The following is a 14577-nucleotide window of genomic DNA, read 5'->3' on the forward strand; positions in this document are numbered from 1 at the left end:
AACAAAGCACGCCAAAGGTCACAGAGGGACCAGACAATAAAGCAGTGTCAGGACTCTGCCACAAAACAAAGAATTAACAAGACAGAAGTGGCAGAATCCTGACAGTTATAGCTACTGATTTTTCAGCACATTACTATGAACCACTTTCCCAGAGATGGGTTGTGGCTGGAAGGGCATCCGCTGCGTAAAAATGTCCTATATGAGTTGGCAGTTCATTCTACTGAGGTGACCCCGGATTGATAAAGGGACTAAGCCGACAAGAAAATGAATGAATGAATGATACTATGAACCACTCTAAATGGGCTCATTTACATCGAAACTATATCTTTGCCTCTAAAACATGAGATGTAACACTCAGGAATAGTTTAAAAATACATATGTGCTTTAAAAGAAGTGAGATGAGAGTGTAATGGTCATACACATCCGTCAAGCACGTTTACATTTAAAACCATGAAAAGGAGCACGAATGGAAAAACAAATCTTTGGAATTGGAATTTTTGGAATCACATTCAAATCTTCAAATACAACCACAGAAACTTGACACTTAATCACACTGGTGCTTTTATAAATATTCCAATATATTGCAGAGTGAAGCACAATGAAGCATTCTGCATAAAATGCGTAATCTAATTAAGGGATAAAGTAGGTGGTTGTTATCACATAATATTACACAGCACTCTGGAAAACTTGATTATGATTGCTTACTCTTATGCCACGGTCATACTAGAGATTAAGTTTGCGAAATTCTGTCATATACAAAAACAATGGGATTAGGCAAGATGATTAGACATTTAAAAAAGTGAGCGATTGGACCGTAATTTAAATGTCTGTCCATAGAGGTCATGTTTTGATCTTCAATTGGTCTCACACAATCTCGTGATGCGATTTCGCAGGTCAGAGTTAACAAAGCTTGAACTTTGCAATGCAGCGAACTGCAAAACTTGTCACACAAGCTTGCGTTTCTGGTCTGACACATTTGTATGCGTATGAATGGAAGTCTATGGGATAAAAAGTCCAGTGTGACCGCGGCTTTATGCAACATGTCAGTTTTATTCTGCAAAAACAACTGTCTAGATATACATTATCCTATCTATTTCATGGCTACTTGCCACAAAACATAAAAATTTGACACAAAACATTGTTCTGAGCTATAATTCTTTAATTAAATGCAAAGCTGACAAAAACAAAAACAACCTAATGGAGCATACACTAAGCTATTTTATTTCAGTCACAACAGACAAGCGGTCAAGCATTTGTTTAGATGTAAACGTATTCACCAATGGTCAAGATGATTCAAAGATGATTATTGTATATGAGCCTGTGCTATTAGTTTCAGCTATTGTAATCTGAGATTGTAGTCTGGAATACTTGATTGTGTTTGGTTAGTCACAACATCCAAATCCAACATTCAAATTATGCCACTCCCAGAAAACAACCGCTGAAACTAATTAATCCAGGTACTTCAAATCATCTTGACTGTCATTGAATATGCTCTAAAAAAATATGTTAGCTGTTTTAATTTAAATGAGCTGAAACAACACAATTCTTGGGTTTTTTGGAGGTCAACTTCATTTTTTTTATTCTGTTCCATTCCTAATTCTACTTAATTTGTAAAAAACTAACTTAATTCCTTTTGTTATCCAAGCACAAATCAATTGTGTGGATCAGAACAACGTTTTCTGTCCAATCATTTAGTTTTGTGGCATGTAACCATGTTATAAACACTATAAACTACATGAAGGCAGTTGTTTTTACAGAATAAAGCTCTTCAATCTTATATAAGCCTATCGTTCTTTATTCTCTAATAACATCTGCCTGGATGTATACTTTTATGGCTTACATAACATGCCTTGACATGACTGACCAATCAGATTCAAGTATTCTAGACAGCCATGCAATATAAACTTTTTAAATATCATTAAAAACATTGAATTAATAGTTCCCACTGTCTGTCTGTTCTTCAATTCAGCCCATGCTTTCTTAGCATATTGCCCGCTTCCCTGGAGTAAATCACTAAGGTTTCTGTATTTGCCATTCCATGCTATTCATCCTGTTTGGATGAGCACCACATGAATAAATATAAATCTGAAAATGAATGCAAATGACTTATGAATAAAACATGGTCTACCAAGCTCAGTTGCTTGTCTCTGAATTAAATGTCATAATATTAGAAGTTTGGCAATGTTATAAAACACACCAGTATACAATTAAATGCATTTATTTAATCCAAAAATACAGACAATTATATGTTGTTGGGATATACAAACACAGTAGATGTCTAGAGTTTTTTCCTTGCTGTTAAAAACCCATCTTGACAAAAATTGGATGAGTAGATATTTTTTTATTCTCAATGCTGAACACATTTGTGCTCAATGAGTTTTTTTTCTGATTCAGTAAATAAAGGGTTGTGTGTTTGTGTTCTTTTAGTATTAAAAAGTAAAACAAATCTTCACAATTGTTTTATAATGGTAACAATTTACTATAAGCTTGCATTAGTTAATGTTAATTTACTAACATAATAAACAATATCTTTATTAAAGTTATTCATTTTTGGTCATGTCAGTTCATGGAAATAAAGTTCATTATTATTACATGTTAACTCAATGTGTATTAGCTAATAATGTGAACAAGCATGCCTTTGGATTATAATAATTAGTAAATACTGAACCACGATTAAGTATTATTCATCCTTAGTTCATTTTAGTAAATACATTAACTCACATCAGCTAATGAAACATTATTATAAAGTGTGACCCTTTAGAATACAGTAAATGTTAGAATGGAATTTCACAAAGACTGATGAGAATTAAGCTTTGTCATCAGATTAATCAACGACATTTTAGAATATATGGAAATAGGATACACTGTAAAGAGTTTTTACTTTTTTCCGACAGCTGGGGTGCTGGGAAAAGAAGTAAAATAACGGCTGTTAAATTACAGCTATTTACCATAAAATAACAGACAGTAAATTACAGAAATTTACTGGAAATTAAAATTTAAGTTAACTTCTGTAATTTACTGTCTGTTATTTTATGGTAAATGTCTGTAATTTAATAACAGTTATTTTACTTTTTTTCCAGCACCCCAGCTGCCTGAAAAAAAAAAAAAAAACTTTAAATAACAGATTTCTTTTACAGTCTATTTTTTTATTAACTGTAATAATATTTCACACGATAGTTATTTTTTCCTGTATAATTTTAAAAAAATGCTGAGTTGCTCTGCCTTACAATATACAGTACTCAACTAAGAAATCTCTATTATCCCAAACAGTGACTGGTAGTTTACACACATTTAATTTACTGTACATGATGCTGCACAAAAAAAAAAAAAAAAAAGCAGAAAGCCTACATGAAGAGATTTGCTTGAGCTGGGAATCCGCGCAGATGTGACACAAAGGCCTTGAAACTAGGAAAACAGCTTTATCATTATGGATGAAAATATACAGCCAATCAGGTCAGGGTTGTTCCATTCAGCACGTTTTGTAAAATGCATGTTACACAAGACATATTAGGAGAGAGCTGAAATCTATAAGCTCACGTAACTGATGAAAACATATGAAATGATTAATCGTACAAAGAGGCTTTTTTTCTTGCAAAAGCTATTTAACAGAGATATTGTGCAACATGAAATACAGCCATTTCCACCAAACAGATTTAATTAACAGTAATCATTCATGTAACATGAAGGTTTCCACTCTTCCTATAGTTTACCTTAGGAAAGCTTTGTTTGATGTACTGAACACAGTATTAGATCAATTTTAGCTATTTGAGTGAATTAAAGATATAGTTCGCACAAAATGAAAATGACATCACCATTTACTCTACCTCAAGTGCATTGAAACCTTTTAGAGTTTCCATTTTCTGATGAACAAACAAAAAAGATATTTTGAAGAAATGCATAAACCAGTTACCATTGACTTCCATATTAGGAAAAACAAATACCAAGGAAATCAATGGTAATGGGTTTGAAACAAGTAAAGGCAGAGTAAATAATGACAGAATTAAACTTATTTTGAACTGTCCCTTTGTCCCAAATGCCATATAGGTTAAAGTCATAATTATTAGCCCCCTGTTTATTTTTTCCCCAATTTCTGTTCAACTTAGGGAAGTTTTTTTCCCCCCACACATTTCTGAACATAATAGTTTTAATAACTCATATTTAATAACTGATTTATTTTATCTTTGCTCTGATGACAGAAAACAATATTTGATATTTGATATTTAGATATTTTTCAAGACACTTCTATACAGCTTAAAGTGACATTTAAAGGCTTAACTAGGTTAATTAGGTTAACCAGGCAGGTTAAGGTAATTAGGCACATTATTGTATAACAATGCTTTGATCTGTAGACAATCGAAAAATATATATTGCTTAAAAAGGCTAATAATTTTGAAAATGGTTTAAAACAAATATGACTAAAAGAAAAACATATTATCAGACATACTGTGAAAATTTCCTTGCTCTGTTAAACATAATTTGAGAAATATTTAAAAAAGGAAAAAAAATTCAAAGGGGGACTAATAATTCTGACTCCAACTTTATATAGGTATTACTGATGCCCTAACACTAGAGAAAAGTCTAGAAATACCATGGTTGTGGATTTGACTAACAAGAAACGCATAAACTAAAAATGTCGGCTTACAGTTTAAGTTGTGGTCAAATGCATAGATGTAACTCTATTTGATTGATGAAAGACTATAGCAGATTTAAAGCCCCCAGAAGGAGGGGTATTATCAGGTGAGGAAAAAAAAAAAAAAAAAATGCTTGAAAGGTGCACAATGTCCCACAGCGGCGAGATAAGATGTCCAGAGGACTGAATATATAAAGCCCACAGAGAAGTGAACAACATTCAACTGCAGCAATGGCCTTCCTGTGGATCCTCTCCTGCCTCGCCTTCTTTGGTGCAGCCTATGGTATGATCCTCTGTTACTTTTATGCTAGCTTTTAAGCTAGGCCAACCTTTAGAAAACAGTTCTAGGGATGTAAAAATCTTTTAAATTGCTTTTCTGTCATTTTTTGCTCTGTCAGGCTGTGGCGTTCCTGCCATCCCTCCAGTTGTTACCGGCTACGCCAGGATTGTGAATGGTGAGGAGGCTCGTCCTCATTCCTGGCCTTGGCAGGTGTCTCTGCAGGTAAAAGCGGAATATTGGCAACAGTTGATTTAAAATCGTTTATCAGTTTAGCACATTATCATTTATTTATTTCAGGACTCCACTGGCTTCCACTTTTGCGGAGGCTCCCTGATCAATGAGAATTGGGTTGTGACTGCTGCTCATTGCAACGTTAGGTAAGACAGCATTACAACATAAACTTAGAACCTAACAATGTATTGGGAAAACTTGGGAATGCATGTGAGTTTGAATTATTTTGTGGTTTTAAATTTAATATCTTGTTATATACAGCCTATAGTGCTGCTAAAAGTTTTGGGCTATGCAATTTACATTATATCATGTATTCTTTTTACAGAACCTCTCACCGCGTTATCCTTGGCGAGCATGATCGTTCATCCAATGCTGAGGCTATTCAGACCATTGCCGTTGGAAAGGTGCGTACAGTCTAAAATCTGTTATTATATTGAGTCTCTTCCTGCAGAATTCTACAGAATCATGTATTTCTACAGGATTTTAATTCACAGCAATATTTTGTTGTTGGTTACAAAAAATGTAGAGTATGTTTAACTTAAATGTTTTTTTCAGTAACTTTAAAATTATTAATTTGTAGCTGTGTAGTTTTTCTGAGGCTGCCATATATTCCCATTTAAGAAGAAAAATAAAAAACAAACAAACAAAAAAGAAATACAACATTTAAAATAAATAGTAAAACAAATTTAGTGCTTGGCTCCTATAATGCCAACATGACAATTATAGATAGAAAAAATTGATTCAACTGACCTTTTATAATTCTCATCACATTTAGTAGACAGGATTTTTTGATAATTATGATTGCTTTGACTTTATCAGGAGCAGTACATAAAATATATAATACAACAGTAACTCAATTGAAGATTTTATGGACAACAAGCCTTTTGTGACAAGTGTAGAACCAGACCAGCGACCGATCACTTGGTGGAGCAAAATGGGCCAAAATGTAGCCTTTAAATTTTTAAGTGTGTGGCCAGGTTCAATAATTCATCTAACTGCATCAGTAAGTAGAACTGTCTCACAGGACACATTAGTTTGTTTCTTACCATGACATTGTGGATCATGTATCACAATAAAGATGACACACTCACATTCATTAGGTATACATCTACTTTTTACTGAATATATAGCAGTGGCAGGACATATTCTTAGTTGCACTCTAAAAAATAAAGAAATAAAGAAACAGAAAATTGCAGTGATTCCATAGATAAATCATTTTTATGAAGAGCCTTTCAGTCAGCAGTTCTTAAAGGAACCATTAATTTTTCAGTATAGATGCATTTTAATGATCTAAATAATCCTTTTCCTATCTAAAGAATCTTTTGAGGTATAGAAAGTTTGCATGAATGTTAAAGATTCTTCCTGGAAGCACTTATGCCAGTAAAGAGTGTTTATTTTAATAATGTAAAAAGCATGAACATACCCTGAACTATGTGTGGGATTTTGATAGAAAGTGAGAAGAGCATTCTCAAAGATTGATACTTAAAAATCTGAACGCCAATGTGTCTGCACCTTTTTCCCAACAGTCCATCAAGCATCCTAACTACAACAGCTTCACCATCAACAATGACATCCTGCTGATCAAGCTGGCCACTCCTGCTAAGATCAACACTCACGTGTCTCCTGTGTGTCTCGCCGAGACCAACGACAACTTCCCTGGTGGCATGAAGTGTGTGACCTCTGGATGGGGCCTGACCAGATACAATGGCAAGTATTATTGGATATAAAGAAGGCTCGATCTCTATCCTGAAATGTCTTCTGTGTGTGTGTGTGTGTGTGTGTGTGTGTGTGTGTGTGGGGAAAGCTTTTAAAATGCTGCCAATCTGTCCTTCAGCTCCCGATACTCCTGCCCTGCTCCAGCAGGCCGCTCTGCCTCTGCTGACCAATGATGACTGCAAGCGTTACTGGGGAACCAACATCACTGATCTGATGATCTGCGCTGGAGCTTCTGGTGTCTCTTCTTGCATGGTGAGCTCCCGGATGAACAGATTTGACTATTGTTGTAATGCCTGCTTGATTGTTCGCTCACACACTGTCTTTGTTTTCCAGGGTGACTCTGGTGGTCCTCTGGTGTGTGAGAACAACAGAGTTTGGACTTTGGTTGGTATCGTGTCCTGGGGCAGCAGCACTTGCTCCACCTCCACTCCTGCCGTCTACGCCCGTGTCACCAAACTCCGTGCCTGGGTTGACCAGACCATTGCTTCCAACTAAAGCAGCAATGAATCCTGTCATCAATAAACTTATATGACATGACCTTTGATTTAGTTTCATTGCATTAATTATTATAAAGGTTGCATATTAGAAAATATATTTTATTGATCATATTTCAAATAGACAAACTAAATCTTATTCTTAGTACCCCAATTTTAGGAATTATTGTGCACTGTTCAAATAAGGGTTTCAATAAGAGGTGATGCAGTGATGCTTGCAGCTTTTGTAAAATGATGCTTTGTAAAAAGTAAAACTGTTCAACTGTAAACAATCATGAAGTGAAGTGTTTAAAAAAAACTGGGGTTCATTCACTGAACATCAAAAGATAACTTAAATGAAATAAAACAACAGAAATACTATCAACAAAGAACGAATAACCCAACAACCTGAGTCAAGTCTTCCTAAACAATATTACAAATGTGTTAAATAGTCATTTGCTGTCAAAATTACGAACTCATAAGAGCTTTGGCCACAGATATGCTTGTGATTCTAATATCACATCAAGTGCAACACCATTTTCATGTCAGATTAAAAAAAGCACAAATTTGTATGACCTTATTCTGCCATCTAAAGGTAAAATGCAGCTAATACACATTTAGTCAAAACTGAGTTAAGGTCAGAAATGAGCTTTGTGACAGTTGTTCTGTCTTGTGACAATGTCTCTGAGATCAAATTTGTCTTGTTTCATAGAAAGAAAATCTATTAATATATCCACAAAATGTTTGGCTGCCCGTATTTTTTTGGTTTTGGGGTTTGGACCGTTGCGACATGGGCCCCTATCATACACCCGGCGCCAAGATGAGTTTGCCCAGATATGTTGCCATTTTCAGTCCATCGCAATTGTAATTTTCCTGTTTTCCACCACGTTGTTTAAATAGCAAATCCTTTGTGCCACTTTTGTGGACTTATCTGTGTTTCGGTCTAGAAAAGAAGTGTGTTGAGGCGCTTTGTTGGTGTGTTGCTATTTTGAGGAACTAAAATAGAGTGCTCAATAGACCAGCTGAAAGCAAGTCTAAAGTCCAGCACAGAGTGCGTTAGTTGTGGTCTCGCTTACACATTCCTCCGGGTGCTCCGGTTTCCCCCACAGTCCAAAGACATGCGGTACAGGTGAATTGGGTTGGCTAAATTGTCTGTAGTGTATGAGTGTGTGTGTAAATGTGGGTGTGGATGTTTCCCAGAGATGGGTTGTGGCTGGAAGGGCATCCGCTGCGTAAAAATTTGCTGGATAAGTTGGCGGTTTATTCTGCTGTGGCGACCCTGGATTAATTAAGGGACTAAGCCAACAAGAAAATGAATAAATGAATGAAAAACAAGCTTAGATTTGTCCACCTGTCAGGTTTTAGACCACATGGGGAAAAGCATGTGTTTTGGATATAACTCTTTTATTCATTTGCTGAAAATTAGAACTGAGCTTAGAAATAGTTTTGAAACAAGTCTTTGCCAGGCCAATGGATGTCTGTGTGTACAACACCATTTCCTTATTTAGGAAAGAAAGAAAGAGAAAGTGAAAGTAAAGGCCGATGGAGGAGGCTCAATCTTTATCCTTGTGCTGCAGATCTGTTTAACTGTTTTCTCGCTAGTGAAGCATTCAGTTTTTCCACTTACACAGTCCGCCTTGTATATAGCAAATGCGCGATGGCACAACGCAACTGACTCTCAAAAGGAATGGGAGATGAGACTCTGTCTAGTTTATTCTCAAAACACACCCATGAGAACAAGTTCAATCCTGTTAAGCCTGGTTTTTACTTCTGCGTCGAGTGATCGGCGTGACCCACAGCGCATACAATGCGCGTAGCTGTGCATTTATACTTTTAAACGCTGTTTGTATTTGCAGAGCAATGACACTTCCGAAACAATAGCTGGCAGAAGGTGTTTATGTTCCACTGTGTTGAGTTTCTTGGTGTTTTGTTTTTTCTGAACACTATGTACAAGTGGCTCAAACTCACTCATTTTGAGGCAGGAATCAGTGGACATGCAATAACTTTAATCAACAGGTAAACGCAAAACAACAGTCTTCATCTGGAGCTCCTTCATGAGACTCTACACTTGTAAACAATCGCTCCGTCGGGCTCATGGGGCTCTTACCTCTGCCCACACTCATCATCGCAAACAAACTAACCAATTATAGAGCTTTTGGTGTCATTGTGACATACATTTTTTGAGAGGTGCGCGTCAGCGACATTGTTACATTATTTTAGCTAGAATGGTCACCCATTGCATACACTCTTTTTTATGTAGATGCATCATGGGACTCTTAAAAAAAAATACACCAAACACTCCCACATTTGTGGACACTGCTTTTTCATACACACCAGTCATTCTCACTAGGATGATTCAATTATTTTCTATTAAAGAAGCACACAGTATGCTATATATACATTTTTAGAGCAAATAATAATCTATTTTTTCTCAGTTTAATAATACTAGTTAATTTTAATAACACTGTGTTAATTTGAATTGTCATTATTCTTTTTAACCACACTGCATTATATTTTATTTTATTTTGCCTAATAATATATTCCCTTAATAATAATTTAATTGCATTTAAGGCACATTTCTCACAATCCAATGTGTCTGCATGTTGTCATCATTTATAGCTCTTTCAGTTAATACTCTACACAATTGCAATAATCAGAGTTTATTGAATGCATATATACAAAATATTTAAGACAACATTTGAGTAAATAATATTGCAATTAAATTACACCTTAAAACCGCAGCCAATGGTGCACTCTATGCTTTGTGCTTCTCTATTATAACAAAAAACTTCTCTGTGGATTCTCTGTGCGAGTTTATGATTGCACTGTCCACAAATACATTCAGTAGCTCTTAAAACTGTAAATATAATGCTACCATTTGCTATCTGAAGGCAGAACTTGTCTCTATGCATATTCGTTTTTGCAGGTGTTGTCCATGCTGCGGCAGTAACAGAAGGCCTTAAAGAAGCGGCAGTAGCAGGTGTCGCAGGGGTTGCAGCAGGGCAGATGATGACCCAGACAGGACTGTTGATGAGGGATACAGCGGCTCGGGGAGCGTGTGCCTCTTCTCTGCAGGTGGACAGCTTTGCCCAGATCCTGTGTTATGGCAACAAAAAGAAAAACAACATTATTTCACCTTTACAGAGGACACCGTTGTAGATTAGCACAGTAGATCTTTAGTGTAGCTGTAGTATTATTTGCCATATTTTATTTAGCATTTATTTATTTTATCAGTCTTATTATTTCAATATTTTTATTATTAAAATGTATTTAGGCCAATATATATATATATATATATATATATATATATATATATATATATATATATATATATATATATATATATATAAATATATATATATATATATATATATATATATATATATATATATATATATATATATATATATATATATATATATTGGGGGGTTAAAGAGATTAAAATAAAAATAAAAAATCAATCACTATTCACATAACCTCATGTGGTTTGAAACCTTTATGAGTTTCTTTGAAAAATGTTAGAAAGCGGTAATCATTGACTTCTATCGGACAAACAAATAATATGGAAGTCAATACAGGTTTTCAGAATGTTTCGAAATATTTTCTTTTGTGTCAATAATATTAATAAAATACTCAAATAAGATTGTGACAAATTAATTATACTTAAGTGATGATAAAATTTAGAATTTTGGGTAAATTGTCCTTTTAAAGTAATTAAAACGGTCACAAGATGCAGATTAGCACTCAATTAAGGGGAAAAAAAGAATAAAACTATTTTTATTAGACTAATACCATATTCGACTAGATCTGAACCTCCAAGACAAACAATGCTCACATAAAATGTTGGCTTTGCAATCTGTAAGTCGTTTGATATTAAATGTGTTTGATAAATGCCAGTAAACCACCTCATCATAGGCTTCAAGGTCTTCTAGTATCTTTTCTTCTGCTGAGTTTATTTCAAGGTGCTCCATTTCAGGCAGTGAGTCTATGATGTACAAAACATGTGTCATAAACAAAAGAGTTCAACATCAGTCCATTATATCAATTTGAAATTCATTCTGTAGGTAATGCCACATGGGATTCACACAGTTCAGTACTGATATTGTTGTTTACAACCTTTTATAATTATATCATGATCAAATAATGATCAAAACATATATAATAGATAATCTCACTCACAATTTAAGCCCTAAAGAAAGATGTGTTGAACATATGTACCCACGAAAATAGTAACAACAACTCTCAATTTAAATGGTATCTTGCTTTAAATTATGTCACTCTCTGAAAAATCGTTTTACATACAGCAGTCAACATTTGAAATGAATCAAAAAAGTTTATTAAAATTTACTAAAACCATTGAACAATGCCCAATTATCTTTTTCATTTGGAAAAAACCTACTTTATACACTATAATATACACTATAATTTGTTCAAGAAAGTGTTAAAATGAATAAAATTCAAATAAAACTTTCCCTTTGTGTGACAATTTGTACTGTATCAAATCACACTTGATTGTTGTAAATAAAAATAAACAATTAATAATAACTGAAGACAGCACCATTAAAAAAAAAAAAAAAAAAAACTAGAAAAATATACACTCTGCAGCATTTCTGAAAAATAATGTTGGTCTAGACTTACCTGTGTCAGATGTCAGAATGAATGAGTTTTCTCTGCGTCTCAGGTGTGGATGAGATGCCATCACCACAACATTCACCAAAAACCAGCCGAAGATTACTGTGTTCAGCATCATAATCACTCAGACTCAAAAAAAGAGATAAACTTTAGCCACACTTTTTGTGTGTGATCTGGATGTATTCACTGAAAAAAAGAGTGTAGTGAAGAAAAAACAGATTCACATAAATAATACACACACCTGAATGTATGTTTTACCTACCTGTAGTGCTCACGTCCCAGGCTGAGGGTCTTCACAGGACTCCTGGATTTATACAGCTTCTTGAGGAGGGAGGTGAGGGACACATGGTCCTGATCAGAGGATGGAGGAGGGGTCTCTATAGTGCCTGGCACAACCACTTAACTCAACACAAACACATGCACTCAACTCATCAACACAGGACAAGAGCAATATGTAGAATTTATATAGTTATATTGTAGTAATGATTTACCTTGTGGTGAATATTCTATAGGAGCATGAGCAAAACAACACAGAAATCATAATAAATGTATTTTGAAACTAAATGGGGGAAACTAAATCTTTAAGGGAACATATTAAAATACTTGTACAGTAACACTTATACTGTCTGATGATCTGTATATATATATATATATATATATATATATATATATATATATATATATATATATATATATATATATATATATATGTGTGTGTGTGTGTGTGTGTGTGTGTGTGATTTTTTTGGTGAATGGGAATGCTTTAGTAATAACAGTTTTCTGTCAGTTTTGGGAAATTCCAGTATTTATTGGACAAAAGGTATTATTTTTATTAATGTTATAATTTATTCATTCATTCATTTTCTTTTTGGCTTAGTCCCTTTATTATTCCGGGGTTGCCACAGTGGAATGAACAGCCAACTTATCCAGCACGTTTTACGCAGCGGATGCCCTTCCAGCCACAACCCATCTCTAGGAAACATCCACACACACTTATTCACACACACTCATACACTACAGACAATTTAGCCTACCCAATTTACCTGCACCGCATGTCTCTGGACTGTGGGGGAAACCGATGGACCTGGAGGAAACCCACACGAACGCAGGGAGAACATGCAAACTCCACACAGAAACACCAACTGACCAAGCCGAAGCTCGAACCAGCAACCCAGCGACCATCTTGCTGTGAGGCGACAGCACTACCTACTGCGCCACTGCGTCGCCTGTTATCCTTTAATAAAAGTAATAATAATAGTAATAATAATAGTAATAATAATAATAATAATAATAATAATAATAAAATGTTTCTTAAGAATGAAAATCATCATTTTATAAACATAAATATTCTAAATTGCAAAACAAATATTTGAAATTATTATTAATTTGCTGCATTTTGGATTGTGGTTAAAATAGAGCATCGACTGCATAAAACATATATGCATAGTAATTGGTGATTCATTCTGCAGTAGTGACACCTGATAACTCAGGGACTAAACCGAAGAAAAGTGGATCAAACAAGATAATTGTGTTGTTGTAGAAAACAATCTGAACACAAATGTTTATATTTCAACATTTAATCATTTTAAGAAGTAACATTTGATTGTTACAGATTTTGTTGCTTCTGAATTGTTGACATTTAGCTACAGATATCTGACATAGAGATGTTTGGTTAGTCTTGTTAAACAAGGGGGAACAAATTCTATTTGGTAAATGCATTTATAGTTTTGACTAACTAAGTTTTCATTTCCTGCTTCCATAAAGTTAATGCTCAGTACTCACCAGTAAACACTTCATAATACATCTAATAGATCCACAATCAGCTGATGACTCCAGCCTGCTCTTTCAGTGCTGATGACGCAGTAGCATCCATTTATTGAGGAAATAAATTGTTTATTGAGTTAGATATTCAGTACTTACCCCCATAGGAACAGATTGGTCTGAATTGTTAAGATACAACTAAACGTGCAATTAACAGAAACCAATGTATTATTCAGAGGACATTTTTTGTATAAAACAAACAAGTTAAGTCAACGTTGTTCATTTGAAGACCAGTTTAAAAAGACAGTGGAATCTCTCTATTTAAATTAAATAAATTGTGTGTGTGTGTCTGTTAAGCTTGTCAACAGACAATTTGTCATCAACAAATAGCCTAGTTGCTGCTATTTTTAACCACAGCATGCTTTTAGCCATCTAACACTGAATTAAGAGGATTTCACTTCATATCCTGTTCTCTGGAACATATAAATGGCACATTTGAAGAAATAATGGACTGAGCGTTTATGCTGGAAGACATTTTATCAATATTTAATTGTACAGCCAACAGAATTTAGTGACTTCACAGAAATCTATTCATGCTTCATGTGGAAATGTAGGCTACAATAATTAATCCTCTGGTGAACAGAATCATTTGGTCAGGCCTCTCCATTTATAGTATAGTCTATTGCACTAAACACACAAAGTGCTTCCCTTTAAAAGCTAGTGCCTTTAAATTAATGGAGGAAAACATACAGTAGGCCTTTAATTTAAGTAGGAGATATTGTATAGGCGAATGCTGATCCCTAATAATTCAGAAAAATTACTTGCTGCACATTTTACGTACAAACTTTCAAACA

General features: G+C 34.5%; 2 protein-coding genes across 4 annotated transcripts; one reads left to right on the top strand and one right to left on the bottom strand.

The window, feature by feature from the left end:
* Nucleotides 1–4847: 4847 nt before the first annotated feature.
* ctrb.1 (chymotrypsinogen B, tandem duplicate 1) lies at nt 4848–7394 on the top strand. The gene is given in 7 exon segments (NM_212618.1): nt 4848–4913; nt 5029–5132; nt 5208–5287; nt 5467–5545; nt 6668–6848; nt 6976–7109; nt 7191–7394. Coding segments are annotated over 7 exon segments (792 nt in total). The 5' UTR covers nt 4848–4861; the 3' UTR covers nt 7353–7394.
* A 1923-nt stretch (nt 7395–9317) lies between these two features.
* agrp (agouti related neuropeptide) lies at nt 9318–12278 on the bottom strand. Of its 3 annotated transcripts, none has more exons than XM_087258569.1 (4): nt 12225–12278; nt 11969–12148; nt 11236–11315; nt 9318–10426 (listed from the first exon to the last, which is right to left on the bottom strand). In XM_087258569.1, exons 2-4 carry the CDS (start codon nt 12078–12080, stop codon nt 10235–10237), a joined length of 384 nt encoding a protein of 127 aa, XP_087114695.1. In that variant the 5' UTR covers nt 12081–12148; nt 12225–12278; the 3' UTR covers nt 9318–10234. The 3 variants fall into 3 exon arrangements, with proteins under 3 accessions (XP_087114695.1, XP_087114694.1, NP_001314941.1); NM_001328012.1 differs by having other exon boundaries at nt 9977–10426; nt 11969–12091; nt 12225–12247; XM_087258568.1 differs by having other exon boundaries at nt 9319–10426; nt 11969–12247.
* Between the last annotated feature and the right edge of the window lie 2299 nt (nt 12279–14577).

This window comes from Danio rerio, chromosome 7, assembly GCF_052040795.2.
Source record: "Danio rerio strain M-AB ecotype USA chromosome 7, GRCz13ab, whole genome shotgun sequence".
NCBI lineage: Eukaryota > Metazoa > Chordata > Actinopteri > Cypriniformes > Danionidae > Danio > Danio rerio.

What these genes read in the sequence shown, in the direction of transcription:
- agrp (XM_087258569.1), bottom strand. Translation starts at nt 12,080, where the DNA reads ATGATGCTGAACACAGTAATCTTCGGCTGGTTTTTGGTGAATGTTGTG. An exon ending in CATTCTGACATCTGACACAG is followed by an intron (nt 11,316 to 11,968) that starts GTAAGTCTAGAC and finishes TGTACATCATAG; the next exon opens with ACTCACTGCCTGAAATGGAG. An exon ending in ACCTTGAAGCCTATGATGAG is followed by an intron (nt 10,427 to 11,235) that starts GTGGTTTACTGG and finishes GCCATAACACAG; the next exon opens with GATCTGGGCAAAGCTGTCCA.